The sequence below is a fragment of the Rissa tridactyla genome, chromosome 2 (assembly GCF_028500815.1).
Source record: "Rissa tridactyla isolate bRisTri1 chromosome 2, bRisTri1.patW.cur.20221130, whole genome shotgun sequence".
In the NCBI taxonomy this organism is placed as follows: Eukaryota; Metazoa; Chordata; class Aves; order Charadriiformes; family Laridae; genus Rissa; species Rissa tridactyla.
This window is the reverse complement of record NC_071467.1, coordinates 166,842,496-166,863,917: the sequence shown is the minus strand read 5'-3', so window position 1 is coordinate 166,863,917 and position 21,422 is coordinate 166,842,496. Positions and strand designations below refer to the sequence as shown.

The 21,422-nt window shown below is 50.8% G+C and overlaps 1 protein-coding gene across 1 annotated transcript in view; it reads left to right on the top strand.

Moving 5' to 3' along the window:
* The window catches only part of SETD2 (SET domain containing 2, histone lysine methyltransferase), a 74,806-nt gene that overhangs the window by 24,982 nt on the left and 28,402 nt on the right, over positions 1–21,422 (top strand). Inside the window, exons 4-12 of the mRNA XM_054192958.1 lie at positions 1,734–1,865; positions 2,749–2,877; positions 7,066–7,189; positions 9,409–9,486; positions 9,809–9,906; positions 11,836–11,962; positions 14,516–14,650; positions 15,292–15,420; positions 19,734–20,375. Coding sequence (XP_054048933.1) covers positions 1,734–1,865; positions 2,749–2,877; positions 7,066–7,189; positions 9,409–9,486; positions 9,809–9,906; positions 11,836–11,962; positions 14,516–14,650; positions 15,292–15,420; positions 19,734–20,375 — 1,594 coding nt within the window. The remainder of the gene's footprint in view (positions 1–1,733; positions 1,866–2,748; positions 2,878–7,065; positions 7,190–9,408; positions 9,487–9,808; positions 9,907–11,835; positions 11,963–14,515; positions 14,651–15,291; positions 15,421–19,733; positions 20,376–21,422) is intronic.

The following is a 21,422-nucleotide window of genomic DNA, read 5'->3' as shown; positions in this document are numbered from 1 at the left end:
TGCCCGTGGTACTTTGTATGAGCAATTACATTTTTTCCAAGCTTTTTGTCTTCTTCTCTATTGTCCACCGTTCATCTGAACTTGGGGTGATGCTGCATTAAAGCCCAGAGCCATAAAGCAGCATCACCTCTGGGCTTGCCAGTTCTTGTCTCTTAAGCGTCCCCAAATGCCAGCTCGCTCCCTCTCCGAAGGCACAGGGAAATCTGTCTGGGTGTGGGAAAGGTTTTGGACAACAAAAATGTGTTTCCAAAGGCTTTGGTTACCTGCATGTAATGATTTGTCACCTCAGGTGAGTTATTTTAGCTCTAGCAGACTGTAATTTGAAATATCAGAGGGCGGCTGTTGGCTGCAGATGATCCTTTTCCCTTTTGCGGGCGAATGTTGCAGATGGATACGATCCCTGGGAAATAAAATCATCGATTTCTGAGTTTTAGGGATGATTAGTAAGCGTATTGCCAAAAAAAAAAAAAAACACTCGCCCTGGCCTTTTAACGCGTAGGTGAGAGCTCCTTACGAGCTCGTGACCGGTTCTTATTCCCGGCACAGCCTGTGGTAAAGCCGCCTGCTGATTTCCTCCTATGTAAAATCTTGCCGTTTCATTTAACTTCACGATCCTTTTTCACCTCGTCCTTCCTTTTCTCGTAGCCCGAGAGAGAAGGAAGGGTGGTTGAGTAACGGCGTTCACTCAAATACTCAAAAAAAAAAAAAAAAAAAAAAAAAAAAAAGTGTTTTGAAAGATGTTCTTGATTCAGAGTCTGAAAACCAGCCACTAACCTGCAGGTAAAACCTGCTATTTATTTCAATCCGAGGTTTTATTTTTCTTACGCCTTTTTTTTTTTTTTTTTTGCCTTGCCTGGGATCCACCCTCCAAAGCGTCTCCCTCGTCGTCTCATGGCAATTAAATTCAGTAGATGCCTTTGATGCCCAGCCTTTTCTGTAGCTGCCGTTTTCTTGCTTGCTTTTTTCATCGTCTTGTTGGACAGTAAAGCCGAGGTTTTAACTAACTAAACCCCCCCCGCCCCGCCCCATTTGCTTTATTAAAAGAAAGCTGTTTTAAAATGGCACGTGCGCTCAACTGATGGTTTATATGTTAATATTTTCGAATACGGGTTTTCTCCTGGCCTTGGGATGAGCGAAACCAAGTGGCTGTTACGGGATAGCTGAGGTGGGAAGGGATCTCTGGAGATCGTCTCCGTCGTATTACGTAGGATTACAGAATAGAGTATTCCCCCAGAGGCTAATCCGAGTTTATCCTTTTAATTTAAACCTTAGAACTGGTACTGGGTAGTGGGAAAGCCTCCCCCCAGAAAAAACAGGAACTCGAATTTCTGTAAATCGGCTTCTCGTATGACAAAATGAAGGAGTTTTAGTCCTTCCTCTGGGCGTAGGTGCCTGTGCGTGTGCCCGTCTCCATTGGAAGTAAAGTTGAATTGTGGACGTTGAGGAGAAGATTTTAAAAAAAAAAAAAAAAAAAAAAAAAAAAAAAAAAAAGTTAAATATCCTGGGATGTCTTTCTGAGAAATCAGCTTTTGTGATCGGAAGGTCATCGTCTCCCGCTCAAACCAGTGTCCTTGGTCACCCCTCAACCGCCTTGCGGTTGTCTGAAGGGAATCGATCCGTATGCCCGGTTTCTCCAGAATAAATGAATTTCTTCCAGTAACAACTGGTAAAGCTTGAGGAGTAATTTCTCCGCCCAGATTCTAACCTGTGTGTCAATGACTTCGCTTCGACAGGAAGAAGAACAAATCTCACCGGGATATTAAGCGAATGCTGTGCGAGTGCCCTCCTCTCTCCAAAGAAGAGCGCGCTCAGGGGGAGGTGGCTTGTGGAGAAGACTGTCTCAACCGCCTGCTCATGATAGAGTGGTAAGTGGCATTTCATGAGTTGCCAGAGTTGGGCGACGTTGTCCACGACCTGACTTGAGACCCCCTAAAGGAGTTCAGGCTTTCCTGGGCAGTGACGACGAGCTGTCTGTACGCTCATTTCCGCTGGCTGGTGTGGAGACATCTTCAGAGCCAAGCATCTGACCTTAGATCTTCTGCAGGAGGTTAGATCGGAGCAACCTCCTCTTAAAAAAAAAAAAAATAAATAAAAAATGCCTGGAGTCTCCTGCTCCTCAGCCTTAACTCTAGTCCATCGTAAGCGTGGTTGGGGGGAGTCAGAAATGCAAAGGTAGCTCTGCTTGAGCCCCTTTTTTCCTCTCATTTCTCCTTTTGCATCTCTCTCGCCTCACCAGGATATGGCTGTTGTCTCCCTTTTCCCTGCTGGAAGAGGCTTGGAGAAGGGAGAACTCCTGTTGCGAGCTGGAGACGAGGGACAGGGCGCTTGGTGGGATTCACCCCCTGGCACGAGGATTGTCACCTCGTGGAAGGAGAGCGATTACCCGGCAGAAGCCCTGCCCTTTGGTTTTAATTTCATAGCCCGGGCAGTAGGTGTAGGGGAAGGGGGTATCTTGGGAGAAGAACCCCTAAAAATGTGGGGAGAAGAGGCCGGATCATCCCATTTGGATTGTACGACATTGAAGTACGGCGGCATTCGCATCCCAAATGTTTTTGTCTTCTTTCCAGAAATAAATTGTCTGCATTTGCATGTTGACAGTCAGATGGTTGTGCTTTTTATAGCGAAACATGTTTGAAGGTTTTACACTGAATTGATTATGGTTCCTTGGTATCTGTTTCCCATCTGAGCCGTTTCTGTTATCGCTGTTGTCCTGCTGGGAATTGATTTGTTCCCGTTTCCTTCCCTTAGTTCTTCCAGGTGCCCAAACGGCGACTACTGCTCCAACAGGCGCTTCCAGAAGAAGCAGCATGCAGATGTCGAAGTGATCCTCACCGAGAAGAAAGGCTGGGGGCTGAGAGCTGCCAAAGATCTGCCATCGTAAGCCTTTGCTCTTCTGATGACGTCCTCGTGCTATTTCACTCCCTCGGGAAGGGGAAATGCGTTGCTTGCGTTTTCTTCGTTTCGCTGACATCGGTAGATTTGCCGAAGTCCTTCCAGCTTTATATATTGTCCTTGTCCTCCGTCAGGTGTCCCTTTTAGTTACCAGCACGTGCGTATCCGCTCATTGCATGTGACGTCTCCCACGCTGGTTTTCCTCCCTTCTCGGTAGGGTTGCTGACAGTCTTGCCGTAGCTTCGTCTTGTGTTTAATCTACCTTCCCTCCTTTTCTGTCCCCGTTACACGAGGCGGGAGGAGGAGCACACGCTCTGGCTGTGTCTCCTCTTCTTCTCTTCCCACCTCTGCAAGACTTGCCCTCTTCTTGAGTCCTCCTCCTCCTCCCCTTCGGACTACATGAAGATCCCGTGGGGATCTTGCCTCCCTTGTTAGCCAGTTGGTAGATAACGGATGTATTTCGAAGCGCTGGTTTGACATCAGCCGTGCTCACAGATCCGACTCTGTGTTTGACTCATCTCCGTTGCGCTCAAGCCAGATGATGTTTGCCCGTCGTGCCTGGATCAGGGCCTTTATCGGTGCTGTCTGGCACAGAGGAGCTGGTGGGACTGGTACGCGAGGGCTTGCGTGGTGCCGGACCCCGTCGATCCCCTCCTCAGTGGGCGGGGGGGATGGATGCCGATATTTTTGGAATTTGGTTGCACTCAAAAAGTGAGCGTGGCTGGGAAGACAAATAGTGCCGGGTGCTTTTTGCTCTACGTGTGTGTGTCCAAGGAGGAGCTCTGGGATGGGAACACCTTCTCAGTAGGCAGGAGAAGTCAAGGAGTTGCCTTCTGCCTTGCCGAGCCGCGGCTTTCTCATATTCCCGCTAGTAAAAAGAGCCTTAAGCGAGGCTGTGGGAGAAGAGAGAGGAGTGAGGACATTCAAAGAGCTCCTGGAAGCTGAAGCGCAAGGTGGGAGGAGCAGGAGGCAAAGATGAGGTTTTCTGGGAGAAGGGAGAGAAGCTGGAGGTGTCTCCAGGCGAGAGCGGCTGCGGTGAACCACCACGCTCCCCCAGCGAGCAAGACCCGGGTGGCTTCTTCGCCCCCAGCTTCAGACCCCTCACCGTTTTGTCTGCAGGTCGGGTGGGTCCCCTCAGCAAAAGTTGGTTGTGCTGCTCCGCAGGCGAACAAGAGACTTTGTAGAAGAAATTTTTGGAGTGTCCTGCGGGGGGGTGGGGGAAGCAGTGCTGAGCGCTCACGGTTTTGCCAGGCTCTGATTCCCGTCTCCAGAGGCCGCGTGATGGGCCTGGTGAGGCTGTTGATCTTCAAAACAATCTGCCTAGAACTCAACCGTGCAAAGATTTTCTGTAACTCTGGATATTTTACTGAGTTTCCCTGGAAACTCTGGGGGTTTGGTGGGTTTTTTTGGTTTTTTTTTTTTTTTTCCTTTTGTTGAAGACAAGGAGTTCGGAGGAATCCAGCAGGGTTTCTGACGCTTCAGAAAGCTGTAGGTCTCACGGCAGATTATTTTTTTTTACTGCTATATCGACTGTATGAGACAAATTCACAGGGGGATGCAGGGGAGAGTTTTGATTGCTTGAGAGAGGTGTGCCAAGTTATCTAAAATGCACTGAAAACAAATCTGCGCTTTCAAGCCGACATGTTTAACCGCGAGCGGCTTCACACTGTGTTTATGTAAAAGGTAACAGCGTTAAGTGGTTGTTAAAACGAGCGAGTGCTCTCCGTCGCTGCGCTGTTGCACAGCAACTGTATCGAAGAAGAGCGTGAGCGTCCTGGCATTTTCTGGTTCCTGGTTTTCCAGATTTCATAGAATCACAGACCGGTTTGGGTTGGAAGGGACCTTAAAGGCCACCCAGTGCCACCCCCTGCCCTGGGCAGGGACACCTCCCACCAGCCCAGGTTGCTCCAAGCCCCGTCCAACCTGGCCTTGAACCCCTCCAGGGATGGGGCAGCCGCAGCTTCTCTGGGCAACCTGGGCCAGGGGCTCACCCCCCTCACAGCCAACAATTTCTGCCTCACATCTCATCTCAGTCTCCCCTCTGTCAGTGGAAAACCCTTCCCCCTCGTCCCATGGCTCCCCTCCCTGCTCCAGAGTCCCTCCCCAGCTTTCCTGGAGCCCCTTGAGGGACTGGAAGGGGCTGGAAGGTCTCCCCGGAGCCTTCTCTTCTCCAGGCTGAACCCACCGGCTCTCTCAGCCTGTCCCCACAGCAGAGGGGCTCCAGCCCTCCCAGCAGCTCCGGGGCCTCCTCTGGCCCCGCTCCAACAGCTCCGTGTCTCTCCTGTGCTGAGGCCCCAGCGCTGGAGGCAGCGCTGCAGGGGGGTCTCCCCAGAGCGGAGCAGAGGGGCAGAATCCCCCCCTCGCCCTGCTGCCCACGCTGCTGGGGATGCAGCCCAGGCTGTGGGGGGGTTCTGGGCTGCCAGCGCACGTGGCCGGCTCATGGCCAGCTTTTGCCCCCCCGCAGCCCCCCCAAGTCCTTCTCCTCAGGGCTGCTCTCCATCCCCAGCCTGTGCTGGGACCGGGGGCTGCCCTGACCCAGGTGCAGGACCCTGCGCTTGGCCTTGTTGAACCTCATGGAGTCCCTAATGCTGCGGGACCTAAGCTTTGCAAGAGCAGGGTCCTGTTGTTGTTTTTGGAATAACACATGCACAGGGAAGTGGTAGTGTTGGGGACTGAAGCAGTGCTGCTGCCCCGTATGGAAATACCAGGCCCAGTTGTGTTTAAAGGTTTAGGAATTTCTCCTGGAAGACAAACTTTGGAGGTTGTAGTGAAGGTAAGGCTGATAGTGAAGAGCTCACCGTAGGAAGAGTTGGGTGTGCTAGGACTGGGAACGTTGAGAAAGATGGGAAGGAGGTAGCAGTGTGAAGATGGCCTTGGGTAAGAAGTAAATAAATCAACAAGAGCAGCAGAAGTATCTACTGCAGTTGACCCGTGTGTGTCAAGGGCTTTGGATATGGTTCCTCAACACTTGATGTGGCAAGTGAAATCTGAGGCTGGCTGGAATACTGCCTTTGGTTTTGTTTGTTATTTGGAGAGAGATTTCCAGACTGGCAGAACATCGCTGTGAAGTTAAAGCTTGTCTTGGGAGAAGACAACCTTCTCTTGGTAGTCATCCCACCAGAGGACAGTCTGTAGACTGTCACAACTCCAGTGAAGGGTGGAGAAGTTGTACACCCAGAAGATGACCCGTCCCACCTGATGTGGGTTTGTTTGAAGATATTTCTTGCTCGGATCTCCTTGCTGTCCTGCCACTGTGGCCCTTGTTGCCTGGGCTTGGAGTTTTGCGGTCGGGACTTTGAGTGGAGCTCACCCAACTGAGCAGCAGGTCATCAGAAGACCATTGCTGACACCTTCATGCTGGTATCTATAGGCTGTGGAGTCATCTAGGAGAAGGATATGGCTGAGTTATGAGCCGAAGGAGCAGACTAGTGCACCAGAACCTTTTTTGGGTGGACGCGGAGGTGGGGGAAGATGGGTGTAATTTGTATCCGTGGGCTGGAAGGCCACCACAGTTCTGTGCAGGGGATTAATGATGGGAAGGAAATGGGGTGAGTGACACCTGCCCGAAACACTGGATCTCGGTCCAGGTGGAGCTGGGCAGGAGCTTTTGGTTTCCTGGTGCTCCCAGTTCAGCCCAAGGAAAGAGTTGAAGGGTTCAGGGCGATGGTAATCAAGGGAAGACTTCGGACAGACACCAAGAAAGCGGTTTCACGATGCGTCTTGGTAGACTGGAGGGTTTAAAGCCTGGCCGCGCTGCAGAATGCGATCTGTGAGGTTTGTGGCTGAGCGTAGGGGTCACTAGTTGTTCTCTTCCATCGCTGCTTAAATTCCCCTTTCCTACGGATAAACAGGGTATTTTATTGACCCCTCATTTCACCCACCAGACCAGGAAGGTTTCGGTTCTTTTACAGAATAAACCCTGCTCGAAGGGCAGCTTAATTCTTGTGTCTGGGCGTTTCGCTGCGATATACCTCCCCATGCGATGGCGTAAAAAAATAAATGAATCAGAATTGCCTCAGATTAAGGTGTGTAATAATCGTATCTACACCGCCAGGCTGCAGGTTCTACTCAGAGAGCCCATCTTGGTGGTGTTTATTTTCTGTTCCTCGATGTTTTTTGCTTGTGGCTGTGCAGAACGATGTGGTTTTTTTTTTTCCCTCTTGGGCTTTGCAGCAACACTTTCGTCTTGGAGTACTGCGGAGAAGTGCTGGACCACAAAGAATTCAAGGCTCGCGTGAAGGAATATGCCCGGAACAAGAACATTCACTATTATTTCATGGCCCTGAAGAATGACGAGGTGAGCAGCGGGATTCTCAAGGAAAGGAAACTTTGCCTGGCTTTGTGTTGTCGTGCTTTACGTATTTATTTTATTTTTTTTTAACCCATTGCTTAGTTTCAACCTGGTTTAACATAAACCTGGTAGCTTAACGTTATCCCAGTGTCCTTGGAGAGGAGAAATTGCCCTCCCAAGGGAAAGAATGGAATATGAGCCATCCCTTCCACACGAGCAGACCTCGGTGGGAGAGAAACCCCGCCTGTGTCCCAGCTCCAAGAGATTCTTCAAGCCAAACTCAATGTTCTTGGATGCCCAAGTAAACCAGTCTACAAAATACCTTAATAAACCACGTTTCCTCGCTTCAGCTACGTTAAATTGGGCCACTTAGAGCCGGTGGAGTCCCTAAATGCAGGATTACTGCCATTGAAAGATCTATATACCAGAAATTCTGAATTCTTTAGCTTTGCTTCAGCCCTGTGGGATGGCGCAGCTGCGATGCAGAGAGCGCAGCGTTGCTTACCTTGGGCGACGGGCCCTCCCCCGCTGAGAACAAAGCGTATAAATAGAAATCTAATACCTTATTCTGCTTGTCTCCGCTGTCAAAACTTTTTTGGATCTGGGTAGCTTTACAGTAAATGAGCTAAAAATACTTCCGAATGCCCTTTTTTTTTCTTCTCTCTTCCCCCCCCCCCCCCCCCCCCCCCAAAGTAAGCAATTTCTGTAGCTGCCGTGGGATTGCGATGTGATCACAAGGGGGCACAGGGGAGTGTTGCCAGTTTTCACAGGGAGGACGCAGTGATCCGGGAGACAGAATCACACAGAATCACAGACTGGGTAGAGTTGGAAGGGACCTTAAAGCCCACCCAGTGCCACCCCCTGCCCTGGGCAGGGACACCTCCCACCACACCACGTTGCTCCAAGCCCCGTCCAACCTGGCCTTGAACCCCTCCAGGGATGGGGCAGCCACAGCTTCTCTGGGCAACCTGGGCCGGGGGCTCACCCCCCTCACAGCAAACAATTTCTGCCTCACATCTCATCTCAGTCTCCCCTCTGTCAGTGGAAAACCCTTCCCCCTCGTCCCATGGCTCCCCTCCCTGATCCAGAGTCCCTCCCCAGCTTTCCTGGAGCCCCTTGAGGGACTGGAAGGGGCTGGAAGGTCTCCCTGGAGCCTTCTCTTCTCCAGGCTGAACCCACCGGCTCTCTCAGCCTGTCCCCACAGCAGAGGGGCTCCAGCCCTCTGGTCATCTTCATGGCCCTCCTCTGGCCCTGCTCCAACAGGTCCATGTCCTTCTTGGGCTGAGGACTCCAGAGCTGGACGCAGGACTCCAGGTGGGGTCTCCCCAGAGCGGAGCAGAGGGGCAGAATCCCCTCCCTCACCCTGCTGGCCACGCTTCTTTTGACGCAGCCCAGGATGCAGTTGGCTTTCTGGGCTGCCAGCGCGCATTGTCTGCTCATGTTGAGCTTCTTGTCCACCAGCACCCCCAAGTCCTTCTCCTCAGGGCTGCTCTCCATCCCTTCTCCGCACAGCCTAGATTTGTGCCTGGGATTGCCATGACCCAGGTGCAGGACCCTGCTCTTGGCCTGGTTGAACTTCATGAGGTTTGTACAGGCCCACCTCTCCAGCCTGTCCAGGTCCCTCTGGATGGCATCCCTTCCCTCCAGCGTGTCACCGCGCCGCACAGCTTGGTGTCGTTGGCAAACTTGCTGAGGGTGCACTCGATCTCATTGTCCATGTCACTGATGTTAAACAGCACTGGTCCCAGTACTGACCCCTGAGGAACACCACTCGTCACCGGTTTCCATGTGGACGTTCTCTTGGAATGTCCACATTCCAAGAGAAAGGACGACCTCTCTCTTCGAGTATGCTGCGTGTGGCAGCGATGTTTGGCTTCCCCAGCCCTCGTCGTCGTCGTCCCGTGCACCAGAGGGTCAGAAACCCACGTTAAAAATTCAGGATCCCCACCCCACTATGAAGAACTCTATTTACCTGCAGTGAAACCTTTAAGAACCATCTACCAGCTGCTTTGTGCTCTTCTTTTTTTCGGGGCGCTTAATGTCATTGTAAAACCCGTTCATCCAAACCAAATGGTGTCGGTAGCTGGGGCAGGAAAGGGTGATGACTTCTACATGGGTTGTGTTGAGAAACGTGGTCATTGTAGCGGTACTGCTTCGTATTTCTGCCCGGCGCGGGAGGGAGGGAGGCCGTTGCGCTCTATAGTCGTCGCTTCTTTTCTTTACAGATCATCGATGCCACCCAGAAAGGAAACTGCTCTCGTTTTATGAACCACAGCTGTGAACCAAACTGCGAGACGCAAAAGGTAAACTGCTGGATCAAAGCCGCTGGCTTCTCGCTTCCACTGCCGTGCGACTTAGCGAGCCTCGGAGTTATTTCTCCTTTATGTCTCTTTGTTTTGGTGTTTTTTTTTTTTTTGGGGGGGGGGGGGGGGTTTTGGTTTTATTGTAACTTGGTGAAATGGAAACAGCTGCCTGTGAAACGGGCGAGTACTGCCGAGCCGGTGAGCAAATTTTAAATTGGTGGGTGATGCTGTTTGAAGGATTCCTCTTGTTAATTTAAAGCAGAACCAGAGCCAAGCCTGGCTTTTGTAATAACTCATCACCTTGGTTTTTTCCTTGCTTTAGTGGACTGTGAATGGGCAGCTCAGAGTTGGATTTTTCACCACCAAACTGGTCCCCTCGGGCTCCGAGCTGACGTTTGATTACCAGTTCCAGAGATACGGGTACGTTTCGGCTCTCTCGAAGCTGCTGGAAATAATGGGGGTTTTTTTTGAGCGTTGGTGCAACGGAAAAAAATCCTGCTCCGGAACAAACCATTGCAAAGCCTCGTCTAACAGAGCGGTTGTGAATGAACTGGAATTCTACTATATAAAAAGCTACTGGGATAAAGTTTTTTCCGTTTCTAACACAAGAGATTGGGACAGGGATTTGATTTCCCTTGATTTGATGTGTCTTTTCCAGTGGCGCTTTATTGCCTTTTTGTTCCACTTCAGACCATCTCTCCCCAGTGGAAATTTCCCAGATAATGATCTTGATTGTTTCTTTCCTCTGTCTAATTATTAATTACCTGAGCGCCAGACTTTGCAGTACCCTTCAGTAACGCCTCTTCTTCCCCACCCGCCCCGGTTTTACGACTTTGCAAATCCTTGCAGAGCTGTAAAACCCCAGCAAACCGCACGTTCCCTCTTCCTGCCCCGTTCCAGAAGCGCAGGTGTGTTGGGCTTTGGCTCCCTTCTCTAAACTTGAGCCTAATATTTCTTATATTTTTTATATAGATATATATATATTTATATGTTACTGCTTGTCCAGGTGTGTGGCGAAGTATTTCCCTGTGATGAGCACAAAACGGCGTCTGACAGGCTCGGAGCAACATATAATTATGAGATTAATTCTACATCCATTTTAGAATCCCCCTTTTTTTTTTTTTTTTATATTTTCTAATCCCATTTTTTACTGAATGCAGTTGTTTAAGGGGCGTCTCTTCCTTTCCCTTCTGGATCCTGCCTCCAACACCACCGCTATGGCTCTTTCTATAAGCGGGAGAGCCAGAAACGGATTTTTAGCTGCGTTATAAAATCGTTTGCGCTTAAGCGTGAGGTGCTGCCGTGAAGTTTTTTTCCCTTCCCGGTGCAAACTCTCAGGAGGGCAGGCAAACTTAGCCTCAGCCCGTCTGGTTGCTCTTGCAGCCAGGCCTGTTTGGTTTCTAGGCGCGTGGGAATATCTCTAAAGCTGGGGAATGTCGGGTAGTAAGCAGTCTGTACGCCCGTAATTTTATTTTTATCTGTATGTGGCTTAGTCAAAGTTATTAGGGTTTCACATTATGGCCCTGTTAGGCGAATAATTTTGCAATATTGGTTCATTTTGATACCTCGCGTATTGGAGTCTAGTGAACCTAGTCTTGTCTTCCTGGAGTTTTTCCAGCTCTGATCTCCTGGGCATCATTCCTGGGCTCCCGTTCTGCTTCCTAGAAGATCCTGCAGTGGAACTTTCCTGGTTCTTACCGCTGGTACTGCAGAGCCACATTCCAAAACCACCGTGTTTTCCCAAGCAGTTTTGGCACGTAGTTTAAAATTCGTGGTGTGTGAAGTAGAAAATGCAGAGGCTTTGTAGAAATATTGCCTGAATATAATACAATGTAAATCCCCTCTGCTCTCCACGGCTCCATATCCGTGCAAAAAAACATCTTCCACCTGAATCTCGGTACTTCCACGAGTCCTCAGCCCAATCTTTAGTCTGTTTCAAGCTGTAAAACGCAAGCCTTTTTTCCTAATGGATATGTCATCCTGATTATATATTCATTAGGAAAATTAATTTATCGATTGCAATGGGCGGTAAGAAGATCTCGGACCCAGCCGCTCCACCTTTCCCTTTCTGGTTCTTGGTTCTTGACCTACAAAGAGCCTGGAGGTGAAGCAGGCTTTGGTTTCCAGCTGAGACGACATGGAATCGCGGTAGCCATGTAAGAAAGAAAGACTTGGTTTGAATTTTCAGTGGCCAGAAAGGCCTTGCCATGCGGAGAAGTTCCCGTCCTTTTCTTCTGAGGATGCAGAAGTACCTTAATTCTCACCTTACTTAAGAGTAAGGTCAAATAACTCGCCGTGGATGCGGCCGATCTGTTACTAAACTGCTCTGTTGCTCGTGTCCACCAACAGCAAAGAGGCTCAGAAATGTTTCTGCGGCTCGGCCAACTGCCGGGGTTACCTGGGCGGAGAGAACAGGGTCAGCATCCGAGCCGCCGGAGGGAAAATGAAAAAGGAGCGTTCCCGGAAGAAGGACTCGGTGAGTCTGAGTCTCCCTTGTGGTGTTTGTTTATTTCTAAGAGTAACAGCAACCAAGGCTTGACCCTGGGCTTGATCCTCTTTGTGTGAGTCTTCAGGTCATCTCTAGAGTCGGCTTCTGGGGTCAATGACTCCTGACGACCTCAAAGTCCAGTCTTTTCCCTGGATGTATTTATATCGTTTTATTTCATATGGGCCTTCAACACTTGTTTTTTCTTAGAATCACAGAATGGTTTGAGTGGGAAGGGACCTTAAAGCCCCCCCAGTGGCACCCCCTGCCCTGGGCAGGGACACCTCCCACCAGCCCAGGTTGCTCCAAGCCCTGTCCAACCTGGCCTGGAATGTTTCCAGCGATGGGGCGTCTCCCACCTCTCTGGACAACCTGGGCCAGGGTCTCACCACCCTCAGCGTAAAACGTTTCTTCCTTCTATCTAGTCTAAATCTCCCCTCTTTTAGTTTAAAACCGTCACCCGTTCTTGGAGCTTTACTTAAACACGTATTTCCTTTCTCTGGGTAACTCAGGCCAGCGTCCCACCAGGAAGGGACCTTCGCAGGTATCTGCTCGTCAGTACTTCATGCTACTAAAAAGCATCCTAAATTCTACGTGCCTTTAAAAATAGGGTTTGCGTTGCGTGATTTTTTTTTTTTTTTAAACGTCGGTGGAAGACGGGCAATACCGCCTTCGCCGTTTGGGCCGTTACCTGCAATTTGACAGCTGGAAGGGCGCAGACGTTTGCGGTCTCCCGGCCGGGATGTGGAATTTGAAGCTCTTCATTGCTTTGGCCTAGAGGCCTGTCGGCTTCCGGGAGGAACTTGTATGAACACGTGTCGTATTTGCCCTCACTCTTATTACAGTTGTGTTTGCAGATGGACGTGAATGAAATATGTAACTTGAATCCAGCTTTTTTTTTTTTTTTAAGTCTTTTTATAGCTTTTTCACGCGTGTAATCCCCAAGTGGTTCCATGGAGCTACTCCCCACGTTGAGCTGCGGGGCTGGGTTCACGCGGTAGACGTAGGAAACTGCAGAGAAGTGTGAGCCAAGCGGTCAGAAGGAGTTTTTCGTGGGCAAAAAAAATTTGCTGCAAGAAACCGCGCGGGCTCTTTTCGCTTCCTGCAAGATGTTAATTGTTCTGTCCTTGGAAGATAGAAACCTCTCTTCCTACAGATAAGATTTGTTACCTGCTCTTTTGGGAGAAGCCAACTACTGAAAATGCCGGCTTCGTTTTTATTTACTGTATTGGAGAGTCAGGAGGCCAAGAAATTATTTATGAGTCGTTTATAAGTGGTTTTAAAATGCTAATTGGTGGCACCGAGCAGTAGGCTGAATTCTGAACGATGCTCTTTCGGTGTCCACGTGGAGAGGAATGCGCCTCTGCTTGGAAAGATTATAAACACCAGTGAAGAAGTAAATCTGTCTGCAATTCAAGATAATCTCTTAGTGCACAGCTGTTTTCCTGGGTGAGCAGATAAACTTGCGACCGGGAGTGTTTTGGTGCTCACACCTGGAATTTCCTCCGTGGGGCATTAGGTTTATACATCTAAAACCTGCCGCTGGTTAGGAGAAGTGGATGTTGGAGTCGGGGGATTCCCGCCTGTTGCGTGTGTGCCCAGCCCAGTATAAACTGGTGGGAACAGGGCGCTCTTGTACGGGACCTGCTGGAGAGCAGCTCTGCGGAGGAGGACCTGGGAGTCCTGGTGGACAACAAGTTGCCCATGAGCCAGCAATGGGACCTTGTGACCAAGGCGGCCAATGGTCTCCTGGGGGGCATCAAGAAGAGTGTGGCCAGCAGGTGGAGGGAGGTCATCCTCCCACTCTGCTCTGCCCTGGTGAGGCCACATCTGGAGCACTGGGTCCAGTTCTGGGCTCCCCAGTTCAAGAAGGGCAGGGAACTGCTGGGGAGGGGACAGCAAAGGGCTACCAAGATGATGAGGGGACTGGAGCATCTCTGTGCTGAGGAAAGGCTGAGAGCCCTGGGGCTGTGCAGCCTGGAGAAGAGCAGACTGAGAGGGGATCTCATCCATGCTCAGCAATAGCTAAAGGGCGGGTGTCAGGAGGATGGGGCCAGACTCTTCTCAGTGGTGCCCAGCGACAGGACGAGGGGTAACGGGCACAAACTGGGACACGGGAAGTTCTATCTCAACATGAGGAGGAGCTTCTTTCTTTTGAGGGTGGCAGAGCCCTGGCACAGGCTGCCCAGAGAGGTGGTGGAGTCTCCGTCTCTGGAGATATTCAGACCCCACCTGGAGGCGTTCCTGTGCCGCCTGCTGTGGGTGACCCTGTTCTGGCAGGGGGTTGGACTAGATGATCTCCAAAGGTCCCTTCCAACCCCGACCATTCTGCGATTCTGTGATTTAAGGTCTAAAAAAGTCCCATAATAGGCCAGCTAAAAGAAACCCAACCGTATTGAGTCAAATTAAACCCATATGGGCTTTTCCGTATGGGCAAGTTGCTTGGGAGAGGCTTCGCCTGGTTGTCAGAGCCAGGGAACGGGTTACCATTGGGTGGCATGAGCCTGGCACCACCTGAGAGTTGTTTTTCTTTAACATTGGTAGGTGGACGGGGAGCTGGAAGCGCTGCTGGAGAACGGAGAAGGTCTCTCCGATAAGAACCAGGTTCTCAGCTTATCCCGGTTGATGGTTCGGATCGAAACGCTGGAGCAGAAGCTCACCTGCCTCAAACTCATCCAGGTGAGGAGGACCCAGCTGAAAGGGAGGAAACCCGTGTCTTTGGAGCTCTCGTTAGAGCAAGAGGGGGAAGGTGGAAGAAAGGTCTCACACCTGGGCCAACGTCCCAAGCACGAGCCGGGCAGTTCTTCTTGGTTTATAGATCCTGGGTCATCTCCAACCTTTGCTCCTTTGATACTTGGTGGAACTCGGCCTGGGTGGTGACGCAAAGCGCCCATTTCTAGATGCAAATACATAAGGGTGTGGAAAATAAATGAGTAGTTTGTCAGCTTAAAATAGCTGTCTTATCTCCAAAATTATCCTGCATTTTTACTTCTGAGCGCAGATAAATTGCGGCCGGTTTTCTGTGCAGTCCATTATCGTTAAGTTTTGTTCCCCAGTGTGAGTTGTCCACCAGGGAACGGTTACAAGGGTTCTGCCGCGTGCGTTTGCTGCTCCGAACCCGGCAGTTGCGGCCATTTAAATGACATGAAACGTGCCGGTGCCCACGTCTGCCTTCTGCGATGGGTTTGACAGGTAACGCAAGCCCAGTTGAGCAGTTGGCCACCTTAGCCTGGGGAAATCGAAGCTTTTTTTTTTTTTTTTTTTTTGCCTGTAAGTCTCTGACGGGTCCCCCGGCCTCTCTCTAACTTTGGCTCATCCAGAACACGCACTCGCAGTCCTGCCTGAAGTCCTTCCTGGAGTGTCACGGCTTATCTCTCCTCTGGATTTGGATGACGGAGCTGGGTGACGGGAGAGGGAGCACCGCCAACAACCTGAAGTTGCAGCTGGAGGTCAGTAATTCCCTCGGGTTTGACGCTTTGCTAATTGGGCAAAAGCTTGATGGTTTTCTTTTTCTTTTAAATATACGTATTCTGCGCCAAGTTTTCCTGAAAACAAACTGCAGGTATCCTCAAAACCGCAGCCTAAAACTTCTGCTTTAAGGGAAGCCCTTAATATACGGAAAGAATTTGCTCGTGTGGTTTTTCTCAGATTTCGGAGTTAGTGACACGAGCCAGACGTAAATAAAGATCGCCGCCATCGCTGTTTATTCCCCCCTGAACCCCCCGGGGAATTTGAGGTATTGACGCTCTGAAGTGGAACTTGAATTCATTTCTGGTTTCTACTTGTGCTGCAGCATCGCATGCAAAAAGACATCTGGAAGTTCCTTTGTTAAAGACGCTTCTCCGAGAAGGTTGCTGTGCCGTTCGGAGAGGCGCACGCGGTCCTGCAGCAAGAAAGCAGAAGCCACCTGAGCTCTAGAGCTCCGGGCGCCTCTTCTCTTGGTGACTTCTCCTTTGTTTTTCAGGAGCGGTGACAAATCCTGCCCAACCCCGCTTCCTTAGCTCAGTATGGCTTTTCTCCGAGCTGGTATTTAGCATTTCTGAACGAGCCGTGTCCTACTCGCGCCTTTCTCCTCTTTAACACGGTGGGTTTGGGCGTTCCCTCTGAGAAACGGGCGCTCTTGGTATCGGAAGATGAAGAGCTGCCTACGTGTGCTTTTGTGAGCCTTCAACTCTTGGGGTGGGGTGAGGATACCTAAGATTTTTTGGAGCCCAGCTCGATATATCAGGCCTAGTAAGACGCTTCTGGGCTCCTCTCAAAGCCCCTGTGCTGATGGTGGTGAGAGGGACAGCAGATCTGTCCGCTCTGCAGTGCGTCCTATGGGAAAGCCACCGTTTCCACCGCCTAGTCCTCATCCGTCCTCACTTAGGTGAAGTTTTGGCTGTAAATACCTGGAAAACTTTAGTGCTGTTGGGTTAGGGGTCTCTGACGTTAAGTTAGAACTTGTAGACTTGCAAGGTAGACTTGTAGGGTTTGAGTAGACCCCCCCCAGACTTCATCAGCCTTGCGCTGTGCGGAGCGTGTAGGTGCTGGTGAGCCACGCACGTTGGGTGCAAGGCGTGGATTCAGCGGGTGCTTCCAGTTTTCTCTCCTGCTGATGGGACGTGGCTTTGCAGTACTTCCAGCCGAAGCAGCGGTGCTTGACAGCTGCTGAGTCAACGTTCTCTCGCTGTGGTGCATCACCCCCATGTTCCTCTATGGCTACAGAAAGATCTTTTGAGACCAAGACTACAGGGAGGGAGTTAATCTGTCGCGGTACCAAAGGAGGGAGCTAAGCTATTCCCCTTTGGGACTGCAGTATTTTCTTCTTTGGGGTAGGTAGGATCCATCCCACATTACGCATGTTGAAGCCGTTGCTCCGAGGGAGTCTCGAGTCTGGATTTTTGTACGTGTAATGCCTACCCTCCTTGCTCCCACCCAACATTCAGGTGCTATGGCATTGCAGGGCTGCTGCGTAGCTCACCTCGACTCATCTTTGACCTCCAGCTTTGGAGAAATCAATGGTCCAGTTAAGGTTAGGCTCTGGTTTTCCTCTGGAATCGGTTCGGGTACTCAACCTCCTTGATCTCAAACCCAGAGCTGCTCCCCCCAGGTTTTTAGAGGCAAACTGAATCGATGTGGCGGTGGTGGCTTCGTCTCCGCTCTCCATGCATCTGGTCACGATACACTGTCAACTTTGGTGGGGTTTTGGGGATTGGATCTATTCTTTTAAAATCCAGGTAATTCTTTACTGAGTTGCAAGTGGGACTTGAGACAGGGGCCAGAGCACGCTTTGGTCTTTTTTTCCCCCCTTTTTAAAAAAACCTGTCATTCTTTTAAGAGAAATGGGCTTTTGGCCGTCAGATGGCAGAAATTGGCCTAATACCATAAACCCGTCTTCTGTCACTCTGGGAGGGCTGGTTTTGAAAGCGAACAAGTTGAAAAGTCCCGTAGAAGGGCTGGCTACCTCTTGCTTCAAACCCAGGGATTTGGGCGCTGATCCTGGGAGAGAAGTTGCTGAAGTCACTTGCTGGATCCCGGAAAGGTTGTGCTCATTTAACGTCCAGTGCTTCTTTCTGTGCCCGTGATCCCCATTCCCACTGACGGCTTTTGTACAAGGATTTTGAAGATCTTTTCAATAACTTGTTTCTCATCTCGGACTTTGGATGCAGCCCAGTTGAGGCCAAGTTTTTTGGCTGGTCTGTAGGGGGAAGCGCTCCAGCATGAGCTGTGCTGTGGTCTCTGGGGCTGTGTTGGCTTTATCACCTGGTACCTCCAGGTGTATCCCGGTGTCTAATGGAGGCTTCCCATTCCTGGGACTGCCCCGTTGGGTGCTGGAAGCGTGTTGTGGGGCTGGGAGTGCAGGCGCTCGCGGCAGCCTCGTTTTTTGGTGAGATTAAATCAGTTGGAAGTGCCATCAGTGTCAGAGATGTTCGCCATGTCTGGTGCTTTGGAGCTCCCTAGTTCTCCATATCTCGTTGTGCTTAAGGTTTAGCTCCATGAGGAGCAGACTTGTCTCCCTCCCGCTGACACCGGTAACGCTCCAGCTTCTGCTGCAGCCCACGGCACCTCTGTCACGCAAGGAAAAAGCTTTCCTGGTTTTACTTCCCAAACTTCTTTGGGTCAATCTCTTTTGACTGCTGATACATCTTAACATTTCTGATGAGGGCTGGAGCACCTCTCCTATGAGGACAGACTCTGAGAGAGTGGGGTTGTTCAGTCTGGAGAAAAGAAGGCTCCAAGGAGACCTTCTAGTGGCCTACCAGTATCTTAAGGGGGTCTACAAGAAAGCTGGGGAGAGACTCTTTAGGATGTCGGGTCATGGTAGGACTAGAGGGAATGGATTAAAACTAGAGATGGGTCGATTCAGACTGGACGTTAGGAAGAAGTTCTTTACCATGAGGGTGGTGAGACACTGGAACAGGTTGCCCAGAGAGGTGGTGGAAACCCCATCCCTGGAAGTCTTTAAGGCCAGGCTGGACGGGGCTCTGAGCAACCTGATCTAGTGGGAGGTGTCCCTGCCCATGGCAGGGGGGTTGGAACTGGATGATCTTTAAGGTCCCTTCCAACCCAGCACATTCTATGATTCTTTCACGCAGCATCTCTGACTGCTCTGTTGTTGTATCGATTGGCCTAGGAATGAGTATGGCCAGCTGTAAGCCTCCGAGCTCTTTGAAAATCAGTTTCATTGCAACTAATTGCTAATTTAGTTTAATCGCTAAGTACTTGTGCTTGCTGGTTTCCACCTGCTCGTGGTTTATTTGCTCTCAGCAGAAGTTCACGGCTGCAGCCCAGCCTTGAGAAGGGACACAGATATCCCTGACCCATGACCTGTCACCATCGTATTGATATTTCAGAGTTACCTCTTGTTCATAGAATCATAGAATGTGTTGGGTTGGAAGGGACCTTTAAAGGCCATCTAGTCCAAGCCCCCTTTAGTAAGCAGGGACATCTTCAACTAGATCAGGTTGCTCAGAGCCTCATCCAGCCTGGCCTTGAATGTCTCCAGGGATGGGGCCTCCACCCCCTCTCTGGGCAACCTGGGCCAGTGTCTCACCACCCTCATTGTAAAGAACTTCTTCCTAATGTCTGATCTAAACCTGCCCTGCTCTAGTTTAAAGACATTGCCCCTCGTCCTATCGCTACATGCCCTTGCAAACAGCCCCTCCCCATCTCCCCTGTAGGCCCCCTTCAGGTACTGGAAGGCCGCTATAAGGTCTCCCCGGAGCCTTCTCTTCTCCAGGCTGAACCCCCCCCAGCTCTCTCAGCCTGTCCTCCCAGCAGAGGGGCTCCAGCCCTCGGATCATCTTCGTGGCCTCCTCTGGACCCGCTCTGACAGGTCCGTGTCCTTCATGTGCTGAGGGCTCCAGAGCTGGACACAGTACTGCAGGTGAGGTCTCACGAGAGCAGAGTAGAGGGGGAGAATCACCTCTCTGGATCTGCTGGCCGCGGTTCTTCTGATGCAGCCCAGGATGCGATTGGCCTTCTGGGCTGCAAGCGCACATTGTGGCTCATTTGCAGCTTGTCATCCACGAGTACCCCCAAGTCCTTTTCCGCAGGGCTGCTCTCTATCACGTTGTCCCCCAGCCTGTATTGATAACGAGGGTTGTCCCGACGCAAGTGCAGGACCTTGCACTTGGCCTTGTTGAACGTCATAAGGTTTGCTCGGGCTCACCTCTCTAGCTTGTCCAGGTTTCTTGTTGAGAAAAGGAGATTGTTCCAGGTTGGAGGTGGCTTTACGTTCTGATGGCTCTAACAATTTGATTTTTGTCTTTGCAATTAGATTATGAAGACGCTGGAGCTCCTGCCGATACCTACCAAGAACATGCTGGAGGAGAGCAAAGTACTTCCCGTTATTCAGCGCTGGGCTCAGACCAAGACTGCCGTCCCGCAGCTCAGCGAAGGCGACGGCTACTCGAGCGAGAACACCTCGCGGGCTCACACGCCGCTCAACACCCCGGACCTTTCCGCCAAGCAGGGCGTGGAAGGTGACACGGACACCCCTAAGAAGCTGGTGTTTCGCAGGCTGAAAATTATAAGTGAAAACAGCATGGACAGTGCCATCTCGGATACAACCAGTGAGCTGGAAGGGAAGGAGGGCAAAGAGGACCTGGACCAGCTGGAGGGTGCTCCGATGGAGGTGTCGGAGGAGCAGCAGCAGCAACAGGAGATCAAAGCTGCCGTTGATGCGCCGGTGGAGAGCAGCAAACCCCAAGCTGCGGAGCTGGAGGCTGAGCCCGAAGCAGAGGTGAAAGAGAGCAACAGCGCGAAGCTGGAAGAGCCCATTACGATGGAAACGCCGTCTCAAGACGAAGAGGAAGGCGTATCCGACGTGGAGAGCGAGAGAAGCCAAGAACAAACGGACAAAATTGTGGATGTGAGCGATTTGGCCACCAGGCTGCTCGACAGCTGGAAGGAGCTCAAGGTAAGAGGCACCTACCTGCAGCTACACCACCTCTGCTCCTGCTAAGGAAAATGCAGAGCCGTTTGCGGTTGTCGTCCTGTTGGTGAATGTTTGTCAACCAAGATTGCCTTTTCTATGCAAAAGGGCTTCTCCGAGTGCTTTCTGTGTCTCTCCTTTCCTTCCAAGCTGCCCCGTACGTGACTTACAATAGATTTCCAGGCGGTGGTGCGTTACATGCTGAAAACAGCAGATCATTCCGTTTGGGCACCTCAAAGACACCTTAGTCATGCGGTTGTTTTTTAGGCTTTTCAAGGCGAGGGCAGCTCTAAGGGATTGAGATTCTGCTCAGAAAAAGAGGCTAGCGACAGCGCCCCAAGCATTTTTGGTTGAAGCGGCCCATTATCCGTCAACGTTGAGACAAATTGACGGACCGTCTACTCCTAAATTCAATTATCGCAAACTTCGTCAGTGTTTCCGATCCTGTTAACGTCTGCTTTTCTTCTGCGATGTATAAAGCCTCCAGAAACCGGTCTGTTGGCTGCGTCGCGTTCTCTGGAGAGTAGTAGTGCTGGGTTAGCCTCTGGGTGTTTGCAGGTGGTGTTTACATCGGGTAAATACTCGGATTTGTGGGTGTTATTTGAGCCTTTAAAGATCCCTAGAGTATGCAGGCATGGGTTTTGCTCCCATCGAGGTCTTCCTCGAGCAGATAACCTCTTTAAGAGAAGGGCTTCGTGGCCATAGGGTGCCTTCTTTCCTCCAGAATCAGGCCCCTGTCCCCGTGTAGCATAGATGGCCAACTTGGCCACTTGATCTTCAGCCAACAGCTTTTTTTTCTGATGGGATGAGGCTTTGAGCAACCTGGTCTGGTGGGAGGTGTCCCTGCCCGGGGCAGGGGGGTTGGAACTGGATGATCTTTAAGGTCCCTTCTAACCCAAACCATTCTATGATTCCATGATTCTATGACATAGCACGATGTTCCAGTAAGTCACCACTTGACACTTCAGGCATTTCCTGGGGTTTCTTTAGGTCTTTGGAAACTCCTTGCCCATCTGCTGCTTCTGTAGGATT